We start from the raw sequence: 12,129 nt of genomic DNA, 5'->3' as shown, positions 1-12,129 counted from the left end.
ATCTCTGCTGCTCTGATAATAACGCCACAGACACAGAGAGAACATTTATTTTCTCTGCTGCTCTGATAATAACGCCACAGACACAGGGAGAACATTTATTATCTCTGCTGCTCTGATAATAACGCCACAGACACAGGGAGAACATTTATTATCTCTGCTGCTCTGCTAATAATGCCACAGACACAGGGAGAACATGTATTATGACTCTGCTCGACAGTCTTGAGTCTTTCTTGGCAACAGAAGGCATTGATCTAATTCCAAACGGATAACTCAATCCGTCCTCTCCCTGGGCCCTGGTTGACTTCCCTTTTTGGGTATGAATGGACTGGATGGATGTTAATTGTTAGGAATGGAATCATGCCACTTGTTGACACAAGCACCTACAGTAACTTTGATGCAAGAGTACGTTTTTTTTCCCTGTTGAGCAATACACAAAGCAAAGCGTAGTTTTTCTCAGTACCTGTGACTCTGTTTACATTGGGTCAGTATCCTATGGAAAGAGTATGCTAACTGGTGAATACGCCATAGGCCCCTTATACATGATGCTGAATAAATGTGTTATGATACTGTAACATGCATGGTGTCACGACTGGTTTCATGTGTTATGATACTGTAACATTCATGAAGGAGTCACGGCTGGTTTCATAAATGTGTTATGATACTGTAACATGCATGAAGGAGTCACGACTGGTTTCATAAATGTGTTATGATACTGTAACATGCATGAAGGTGTCACGACTGGTTTCATGTGTTATGATACTGTAACATTCATGAAGGAGTCACGGCTGGTTTCATAAATGTGTTATGATACTGTAACATGCATGAAGGAGTCACGACTGGTTTCATGTGTTATGATACTGTAACATGCATGAAGGAGTCACGACTGGTTTCATGTGTTATGATACTGTAACATTCATGAAGGAGTCACGACTGGTTTCATGTGTTATGATACTGTAACATTCATGAAGGAGTCACGACTGGTTTCATGTGTTATGATACTGTAACATGCATGAAGGTGTCACGATTGGTTTTATGTGTTATGATACTGTAACATTACTTGGCTCATCGCGCTCTAGCAACACCTTGTGGCGGGCTGGGCGCCTGCAGGCTGACTCAGTCCTCAGGTGTTTCCTCCAGGCTGGCAGGTGTTTAATTAAGCATGATTTGGCGGGCCATATTTCGGAGAACGCATGACTCAACCTTTGCCACTCCCGAGCCCGTTGGGGAGTTGCAGTGACGAGACAAGATCGGAATTGGAAATGACGAAATTGGGGAGAAAAAGGGGAGGGGGGGGGGGGTAAAATAATAAAATAAACTGACTGTTGATGTGAGACAACACAAATCTAAACCTCATCTGAACACAAAGAGGAACTTTAAAAACGTTAAGTGAACAGGCTTTTAATCTTTATTTTAGTGACCTTGATTGTATTTCAGCCATCCATCAACATGATTTAGGCTTTCAGCCTTTCTTCAATGCTCCCTTTAAAAATATGAAGGGTTAAAGGGAGATGGAATGCCTGGTACACTCCAGAATGATCAGAGGTCATTTATAAAAGAGACGATAAAAGAGACACAGGCCCGGCAAGCTTTAAGCAACTGAGGAATTATTGTGCAAGACAAATCAGCAAGGCTAAATGGAATTATGTAACTGCTCTTTGGGATTGTAATGGGAACCTGGGTAAATTCTGAAAAACTGTCAAATCCTGATTTTGGGACGTGTTCTATTCACTATTTACATTAACACCATTGGTTAACTGTTAACTTCATTTAAATGTGGATGATACTATTATGTACACTATTGCCCCGACTAGTTTTTTAATTTAACTAGGCAAGTCAGTTAAGAACAAATTCTTATTTACAATGACGGCCTAGGAACAGTGGGTTTGTTCAAGGGTAGAACAACAACCTTGTCAGCTCAGGGATTCGATCTAGAAACCTTCCAGTCCAACGCTCTAACCACTAGGCTACCTGCCGCTCCTATTGATCTGGCTGTGTCAAAACTAGTCCGATTTTATAGCTATGTAGGAATCCCTTGCCGATTTAAAACTTGCGCTTAATATGGACAAAACTAAATACATGTTTTTAAACTCTCGTAAGAACGTTTCAGATGAACTACATGTTCACTCATTAGATGGTCCTCCAATCGAACGTGTTCCTGCATATAAATAAGACATTTGGATTAATATGGATTTGACGTTTTAAAATAAACATAGATGAGCTGGTTAAGAAGCGAAGATTTAAAGCGGTCTTTTTTTCTACAGAAATCGATGGTGCCTTTCTCTCAGCAGTAGGAAGCAGATTATTCAGTCAACCTTTTCATCTGTTCTTTGATTGTGGTGATTATTTATCCAAATGCAGTTGCTACTAGTCTTAAAGCTATGGATTCCATCTACCACGTTGCCCTTCGTTGTTACGGGCGACAGATTTGATACTCATCACAACACTGCATCCTGTATCAAAAGGTTGGCTGGACTTCGCTAAAGACCCGTAGGTCTCTCTACATTACTCCCTTTTTGTTTACAAGGCCCTGCTTCATAAACTTCCGTCTTATCTAACTTTTCTTTTGAAGTATAGACACCCGAGGTGTCGTTAACTCGACGTGCCTAGGGTCTCCACCGAGCTAGGTAAATCTGGTTTTAGCTTAAATGCACCACATTGCCCCCAAAAAATATAAATACATTTCATTTTGATGTTCTGGTGCCGTTTGAGGCAATTTAATGTATTGATTGGGGACTTACTTGTCGAGGAATGTAACTTTTTCTGAATGATTTGTGATGTTTTAATAGTGCTTAACATGCCTGTGTTTTGTATTGTAATATGTTGTGTATAATGTGTATATTTATATTGTATTTTACAGAGCACAGCTGGAAAAGAAACCTAGGCCTCAATTTCTTCCCAGTTAAAATAAAAGGTAAAAAACAAAATGATAGGTGCATGATTAGCCCATGTTGCTGTCCTGCCTGAGCATTTCCAAATGTAACCAGTACGTTTGGGTGTCACAGGGAAAATGTATGGAGGAAAATGTACATTTATTTTCTTTAGAAATGTAGTGGAGTAAAAGTTGTCAAAAATATAAATAGTAAAGTACAGATACCACCAAAAGAAAAACACAAGTAGTACTTAAGTACTTTAGACCACTGTGTATACCAACTCATTCATATGTCACTGCTTATTGTATGTCCTAACGCACAGCCATTGTTCAGGAAATCTCTTCTTCCGAAGACGTCTTCATGCACAGCTCTTTTGTCTGGGAAGATGTCTTAAGACCAGGTTAGGACCGTTGCCCCATCTTCCCTGTATGATCTTCCAACCAGAAGAGGTCTTAAGACCAGGTTAGGACGTTGCCCCATCTTCCCTGTATGATCCTCCAACCAGAAGACCAGGTTAGGACCGTTGCCCCATCTTCCCTGTATGATCCTCCAACCAGAAGACCAGGTTAGGACCGTTGCCCCATCTTCCCTGTATGATCCTCCAACCAGAAGACCAGGTTAGGACCATTGCCCCATCTTCCCTGTATGATCCTCCAACCAGAAGACCAGGTTAGGACGTTGCCCCATCTTCCCTGTATGATCCTCCAACCAGAAGACCAGGTTAGGACGTTGCCCCATCTTCCCTGTATGATCCTCCAACCAGAAGACCAGGTTAGGACCGTTGCCCCATCTTCCCTGTATGATCCTCCAACCAGAAGACCAGGTTAGGACCGTTGCCCCATCTTCCCTGTATGATCCTCCAACCAGAAGACCAGGTTAGGACCGTTGCCCCATCTTCCATGTATGATCCTCCAACCAGAAGACCAGGTTAGGACCGTTGCCCCATCTTCCCTGTATGATCCTCCAACCAGAAGACCAGGGAAATGCCAGTGATCCTGACTCTCGTCATCCAGGATGTACAATAAGTTGATAGGTAGTTCTGCGTCTGGTCATCTCCTGCCTACAGATGGTCCTGCCCCAGCCCTCGCTGTGCTTTGTAGAAAGCGCTAAAAGGGATTCATTTGATTGAGTAGCTCTCTGTCCTACATCACTCTCTGTCCCCTTCCTAATCTCCAACAGAAATACACTTCTAGTAACATCTTATTTGAATTGGCTTCTTTAATGCCAACATAAAGTTGTCATAAACATGACTTTGAGCTTGACATAAATATCAAACTGTAATAACATGTTATGATAATTAACGAGACTTTGCCCGGCCTCCACTACAAAGCTGTCACAAAGAACGATGCACTGAAACCAAAGTCATGTTTATTACAACCTAATGTAGGCACCATAAGACATTTTGAAATCCTATCTATTTTGAGCAGTACAGTAGCCTGCGACACATTGCTGGATCAGTGATGGAACACAGACCATGGGACTAGAACGTTCTGCCTGCAAATAGATGATTGTGAGATCGGCTTTAAAGTTCTGAAACCTCATTGGTTTAAATGGTGTCAGCTATTTTTTTTTAAATCTTGTATTCTTTTGAACTTAACATGAATTGGGGTATTTGGAGGAATATATAGGTAGAGAACATTGAACAGAATAAGGCTAATGTCAATAACTCAATTTTGACAAAAATGCAGATAAAATAATACAGCCCCAAGCTCTCGACTTGTTGCAGGAAACCTTGGTGTTCATCGCCACCAACATCCAGTCCATCACTCAACAGCTACAGCAGAGAAAAGCCTTTTGGAGTTGGAGATAAAAACCCACAACTGAGCCGTACACTTTCCCATGATGTCGGTCATGACTGAGCCCAATGCAATGATCCTGTGTGATACAACAACTCAGGAAAACGGCAAACTGATACTTTGTACTGATAACGTTGGTGGCGATTGACCTCGTCACTTGGAACGTTAAAAGTGTCCTCACAGCGAGGCCTCGGGCCCTCTGGGCTGCATGGCCGCCCCCTCGCGCCTCAGGGCGGTGTCGAAGCGCGGCGTCACCTCGCAGCGCACCAGCAGCGTGTCGTCGTGCACAAACCCCCGCTGCTGTAGCTCCATCAAGTGCAGAAAGGTGACGTAGCCAAAGCCCTTGGGGTTCCTCTGGATGGTGGGCCTCTGGAAGGCCTGCAGGTCGGGCTTGGTCTCCATCACCTCCACATGGTGCTGGCCCTCAGGCCCCTGGTCCAGCACGGCCAGCCGGATGGTGCCTTGGAAGGGCCACGACAGCTGCCCATCAAATTCCCCCTGCATGGTGTGAACAAACAGTGAGATGTAGTTGGAGCAGCGCTGTGCCGAGGGCGTTTGGAGGTGGAGGCGCAGACACAGCTTGTAGCCCGGCCGGCCCGTGTAGAAGCCAGGGCTGTGCACCACAACAGGCTGTCCGGCAGCCTGGGTACGTAGGTAGCCCGAGAAGCCCTCCAAGGGCCACACGTACACACCCTGGCACTGCTTGGCCTCCAGCTCCTTTAGGTTCTCCTCCAGCGAGGTGACCTTACGACGGAGCTCCGCCACCAGCCCCGCCTGGGGGAATAATGATAATAGAAAACAAAATGGTTGTTTAGTTGTAGACGTTTTTCATTCAAACAAGTGAATTCAACGTCACAAATGAGAGAATGAATTTGTATCTGTTCCACCTGAATGCTCAGCTCACGTAGCTGGTGGTCCTGCCGCACTAGACGGCCCTCCAGCTGCTGGGTGGTCTCCCGCATGGTCTGCAGTTCCCCGCAGCACTGGCAGGGGGCGCCACTGCTGCTAGCTCCTGGGTGTGCCCCCAGCTCTGCGGCGGCAGCCCCTCGGTCCTCAGAAGAAGGTGGCTGGGTGTACCCGGTAAGGCTGTGCCTGTGCAGGTACTCAGCCATGCAGCGCATGTGCATCTGAGTGAACTCCTGCATGTGCTGCGCCAGGTCATTGCGCTGCATCTGAAATAGCACATAAAAGACTTTAAAAAAGAGCCACTGTGTTGAACCAAGGTTGGAAGTGGAAGCTTTGTCCGGTTTAAAAACCCTCTTTTGTTAGACCTGAGAGTATCGGCTGGATGGGAGTAGATGTGGAAACTCTACCTAGTCCTGCCAGAGGCCACGAGATGTGGATCTTGGGTATCTCGGCCTTGGGTTATGGGGTTTGTTTTAGACAAGACAAAGTAGTCACAGAACACAGGTGGTAAATGACTCAGAAAGTGTTGAGGTTGACTCTAACTCGGCGACCTACCATCTCTCGACATCCAAAAGTGCTGAAGGTACAGGCAATCGGAGCCTTCGGACAGTCTGTGTCATAGTGAGATTCCAACTGAAACAGAAACACCACCGAGTCAGATCCTACATCGCTTGACCTGTGTAGAAGCTTGTTACAAAGAGAATACTTTTTCCAGAGGAAAAGTAGGCAACCTATCTGTGTCCAAGGGTTAGCATTGCGGTCCATTGCCGCCCAGCAACGTTTAGCAGTCCACAATCATTCATGAACGATTGAGTTACACATAGGTTTGTGTGGGCCGCAAGCAGATGTGAACTGGACCAAAATCTGCCCGTTGTTGGAGACTCCTACTTTACACCATCATCATCATCTCATAGGTTTAGTAATCAGGACTACTGCTCTATACCACCACCATCATCATCATCTCATAGGTTTAGTAATCAGGACTACTGCTCTACACCACCATCATCATCATCTCATAGGTTTAGTAATCAGGACTACTGCTCTACACCACCATCATCATCTCATAGGTTTAGTAATCAGGACTACTGCTCTACACCACCATCATCATCATCTCATAGGTTTAGTAATCAGGACTACTGCTCTACACCACCACCATCATCATCATCTCATAGGTTTAGTAATCAGGACTACTGCTCTATACCACCACCATCATCATCATCTCATAGGTTTAGTAATCAGGACTACTGCTCTACACCACCATCATCATCATCTCATAGGTTTAGTAATCAGGACTACTGCTCTATACCACCACCACCATCATCTCATAGGTTTAGTAATCAGGACTACTGCTCTACACCACCATCATCTCATAGGTTTAGTAATCAGGACTACTGCTCTATACCATCATCATCTCATAGGTTTAGTAATCAGGACTACTGCTCTACACCACCATCATCATCTCATAGGTTTAGTAATCAGGACTACTGCTCTATACCATCATCATCTCATAGGTTTAGTAATCAGGACTACTGCTCTATACCATCATCATCTCATAGGTTTAGTAATCAGGACTACTGCTCTATACCATCATCATCTCATAGGTTTAGTAATCAGGACTACTGCTCTACACCACCATCATCATCTCATAGGTTTAGTAATCAGGACTACTGCTCTACACCACCATCATCATCTCATAGGTTTAGTAATCAGGACTACTGCTCTATACCATCATCTTATAGGCTTAGTAATCAGGACTACTGCTCTACACCACCATCATCATCTCATAGGTTTAGTAATCAGGACTACTGCTCTACACCATCTGATAGGTTTAGTAATCAGGACTACTGCTCTATACCACCACCATCATCATCATCTCATAGGTTTAGTAATCAGGACTACTGCTCTACACCACCACCATCATCATCATCTCATAGGTTTAGTAATCAGGACTACTGCTCTACACCATCTCATAGGTTTAGTAATCAGGACTACTGCTCTATACCACCACCATCATCTCATAGGTTTAGTAATCAGGACTACTGCTCTATACCACCACCACCATCATCATCATCTCATAGGTTTAGTAATCAGGACTACTGCTCTACACCACCATCATCATCTCATAGGTTTAGTAATCAGGACTACTGCTCTATACCTCCACCACCATCATCATCTCATTGGTTTAGTAATCAGGACTACTGCTCTACACCACCACCATCATCATCATCTCATAGGTTTAGTAATCAGGACTACTGCTCTACACCACCACCATCATCATCATCTCATAGGTTTAGTAATCAGGACTACTGCTCTACACCACCACCATCTCATAGGTTTAGTAATCAGGACTACTGCTCTACACCACCACCATCTCATAGGTTTAGTAATCAGGACTACTGCTCTACACCACCACCATCTCATAGGTTTAGTAATCAGGACTACTGCTCTACACCACCACCATCATCATCATCTCATAGGTTTAGTAATCAGGACTACTGCTCTATACCACCACCACCATCATCATCTCATAGGTTTAGTAATCAGGACTACTGCTCTACACCACCACCATCATCTCATAGGTTTAGTAATCAGGACTACTGCTCTACACCACCACCTCATAGGTTTAGTAATCAGGACTACTGCTCTACACCACCATCATCTCATAGGTTTAGTAATCAGGACTACTGCTCTACACCACCACCTCATAGGTTTAGTAATCAGGACTACTGCTCTACACCACCATCATCTCATAGGTTTAGTAATCAGGACTACTGCTCTACACCACCACCATCATCTCATAGGTTTAGTAATCAGGACTACTGCTCTATACCACCACCATCATCATCATCTCATAGGTTTAGTAATCAGGACTACTGCTCTACACCACCATCATCATCTCATAGGTTTAGTAATCAGCTAAATCTAAAACGGCAGCCATCAGGTCTCCATCCCCACCTGGTCTCTGATGAGCTCCATACCGCAGTACTGACACACCACGTTGGCAAAGGGACACAGCGACTCATGAATCTGAGGACACAACAAAAACAATGTTCAAAAGGCCGCCTGTCACATGACCAGCTTCAGAAATAACAGACAGTCTGTCCACTTTTTTTCCCAGTGAACATTAAAAGGGGAGCTCAAATGGAGAACGAACACAGTTTCTTACTGACTGAGACTCATGGTCACGTTTTCTTTGAAAGCGCTATGCTGCTAGCTAAGCTACCTGAGGCGGTGCACCCGGTAGTCAATCCAATGAATCTTTATTTATTCAGGATAGTGCACTAAGCGTGAATAAGTTGGTGATGCTTACCTTGCTGTCCTCGTAAACAAAGCTCTCTACACAGTCGGGACAGGACACAGGTCTCCGCTGGCAGTGTTGGCTTTGGTGCATCTCCAGCTGGCTCTTCCACACCGCGTCCTGGCACAGCGGACAAGGCACGGTGGCAAACTCACATTTCGTAACATGGCCCTGGCAGGGTGAGATGGCAGAGTGAGCTAATCATTTGGTTTCAACATGGCAACACGGTTGAAGTGATATGAACTAAGGTGTCAGCCATTGTCTGCGGAGAAGGATGCCTACATCCAGGCGGCGAAGCTCCATTTTGTCAGTGCAGCCTACGTTGGTGCAGCGCACCGTTAGGGAGAGGATCTCCCGCTTGGCAAAGTTATCTGGGAACAGCTGGTCTTCCCGTAGTACCTCGTTATCCACTGGACACCTCTGCCCTGTATCACTGGGGGGGGGGGAGAAAGAAAGAAAGAGATAAAGAAAGAGATCAGTATGATGCTTGAGACCAGGGTTTCATTCATTAACCAACAGGAGAAACCATTTTAAAATGGAGGTAGGCCCTACTACCTGAACTTGTCCAATGAGAAGGCTCCTTTTTGAGATCACTTACAACCATTATCTTTTGAGGACTTATTCATTTGAAAAAAAACTGTCCATGTACTCATCATCATCTTGTGAAAAGGGAAACCAATACGTGTCATTCAGCAAATTCAGAAAAGAGCACCAATGAAAAACACAGAATACAAACATCACAACAGTGCTGCAATAACGATGGTAGCTTGGTACTGTAATTGTGGGGAAGTGAAGGTAGTGACAGAGCAAATCATCCAGAATATGGCCAATAATTTATCCAGTCAATCAGTAACCCAAGAGGCTGTCATTGCCCACCAAATCAGTGAATGATTGACAGTCATTGATAATCCCAACTGTTATGTCACGTGGCTGTTGTAATGCATAGCTAGCTATATGATGTATAGAGATGTTCTGCAATTATAGAATCACCTGCATTGCCCATCTCATCTGGTGGCCGACAAAAATCATTATAGAGTTGAATATTTACAGGCACACGACTATGACCTCTCCTGGAGTCAAAGCAAAAACTTGAGTCTATCTCAGACTGCCGCCAAAACATTTCTGGCTCTAGCGCCACATGGGGATTTTGAAACTCTATGGAGGGCCACACAGATCTTTCCAAGACCTATTTGATTGTCAAAATCGATACGAGGGCCAGAAAAAGGGAATTTATATGAAAATATAGGTCTATTGTTATTTCTACATACTCTCTCTCGTTTTAGATGTCCCTGTGACCTGCAGGGTTTGTTTTTTTAACCCAAAATAAACCTCATGCGTCATCCCTATGACAGAAATGCAGCGTGGCGACAGATAACCATTGGCTAACCCCGGCACATGGACATGGATGTTGTTATTTAAATCCTGGAGGGTATTTTCCCAAAGCAGGACACAGAAAGTTAGATAACTAACATGTAAATGTATCATTATCCTGTAAGTATGGGTACCGGGGAGGCTTACCGGATGGACTTCTCGATGCAGCTACGGCAGAAGCGATGGCCGCACGGCGTCTGCACGGCTGCCCTCAGGGCCATGAGGCAGATGGGGCACTCGTACTTGCTCTCCAGCGGAGGGTCGAACTCCACGTCGTAGCCTTGCAGTGGGGCGCCGCCCTGTAGGCTGGTGGGGGTACTCTCCGTGGGGCTCAGCGCAGAGTCGCTGCCCTCTTTCTCCAGCATGGCCAGCGCACAGTTGGACAGCTGTGACGCGGCCGCCCCACCGCAACACGCTTCATCATTCTCCAGGCTGCTCTTATCAATCTCAAAGCAGGACATCTACACAGGGCGGAGAGAAAAGTGGAGAAAAAGAGATACGAGCCATTACCCCTCCACAAGTATTCACAAAGTGTTTTATTACACCGAAAAATATGCCTTCTGTGGAAATAACTGGGCTATGTTTCTCTCTCAAGACGGTTGGAATGTTTCCTTCTTGAAATGTGTGTCATCAGTTCCACTTGGACTCAACTGTCTCCTGAGCTCTGTTCTCAGATCAGCCCGAGATAAGAAATTGCATAATGACTGTACATGACTCAGGGGACCAAAGGTAAGGATATGCCACAAAGGAGACAACACCTAGCGAACATCCTCAATTCAATGCCTTTTGCGTTAGCCAATTGACATGGTGGTTACAGTCTGAAACTACAGTAATTTACCTATATAGGGCTAGAAATTATATTGCGAGCTTAAAAACCAGCAATCTGGGTTGCTAGCTTGTCAGGTCAGGGGCACAATAGGCGGGGGAATCTCAGTTCCTCATGCATTTCAAGCAAAGTAGCTGGATAGCTAATATTTCAGATAGTATGTCAATATCTGTAAACAACAAAACCCGTCTGACCTCGTGGTAACATAAGTGGTAAGCTGTTCAATATCCGAAGATCAAATATGAGAAGACAAGTTCAAAAGCAAGTAATAATCACAAATCATTGCACAACAAGTTAACGTTAGCTGGCTAGCGGTGTGGTAGCGATGATGCTGACACGGAACTTCGAAGTGCTTGAGATGACATTTCAACAAACTAACAAAACTAAACACTGTAATAAACACATATATGCATGATTCGTGTATTAGTCCATGGTGTTGGAATATTTGACAATATGCGTGTTAATGCTTACCGTAGCCTTGAAAGAACATCAGTTTTCTTGACTGACTCTCCTTAGCTAATTAATTACTTCCTGCATTTTCGTCAGCCTTCTTCTCTGCCTCATTGGTGGTTTATGCCGGGCGGCAAAGGAATAAGTAAGACATTACCGCCACTGACTGGACGTGGTGAAAATAAAAACAACGGTTCTAATTTTATTCAGAAACACATTTGAGTTGTAATTTAATTAAAGAAACACAATCGAGATGTAATTTAAACACTTTATACCGTTGTTTTTAATGACAAAAGGGTCATCAGAGCAACTTATACAAATACATACACATGTACTTCTTCCCCTAGGAACCTTTTTTCACCCCTACATCAATCTCTTCCTTCACCACCACTTGGTTTCCAACGTCCTTATTATATCCTCCATATTTTCAGTCCTTGTTTGAAAACATCCTTGTCTGCTAACCCCTCATGACCTCCAGGGCCACCCTGCAGCTCATGGCCACTCTGCAGCTCACACAGGTGTGGGTGTAGTCCTCATCCCCAAGTTTCATCTCCTCATACCTGTTCAGCTCAGAGTCCTGAGTGACCAACATCCATTCCAAGCACTGACTGC

General features: G+C 44.5%; 1 protein-coding gene across 1 annotated transcript; it reads right to left on the bottom strand.

Annotated features, from left to right (window-relative positions):
• Positions 1 to 416: 416 nt before the first annotated feature.
• LOC110506216 (TNF receptor-associated factor 6-like) lies at positions 417 to 11,649 on the bottom strand. Its single transcript, XM_036963715.1, has 8 exons — positions 11,539 to 11,649; positions 10,389 to 10,702; positions 9,153 to 9,303; positions 8,883 to 9,041; positions 8,528 to 8,599; positions 6,128 to 6,205; positions 5,554 to 5,838; positions 417 to 5,440 (listed from the first exon to the last, which is right to left on the bottom strand). Exons 2-8 carry the CDS (start codon positions 10,700 to 10,702, stop codon positions 4,844 to 4,846), a joined length of 1,656 nt encoding a protein of 551 aa, XP_036819610.1. The 5' UTR covers positions 11,539 to 11,649; the 3' UTR covers positions 417 to 4,843.
• Positions 11,650 to 12,129: the final 480 nt, after the last annotated feature.

This window comes from Oncorhynchus mykiss, chromosome 26 (genome assembly GCF_013265735.2).
Source record: "Oncorhynchus mykiss isolate Arlee chromosome 26, USDA_OmykA_1.1, whole genome shotgun sequence".
NCBI classification, from domain to species: Eukaryota; Metazoa; Chordata; class Actinopteri; order Salmoniformes; family Salmonidae; genus Oncorhynchus; species Oncorhynchus mykiss.
This window is presented reverse-complemented; position numbering and strand designations above follow the sequence as displayed.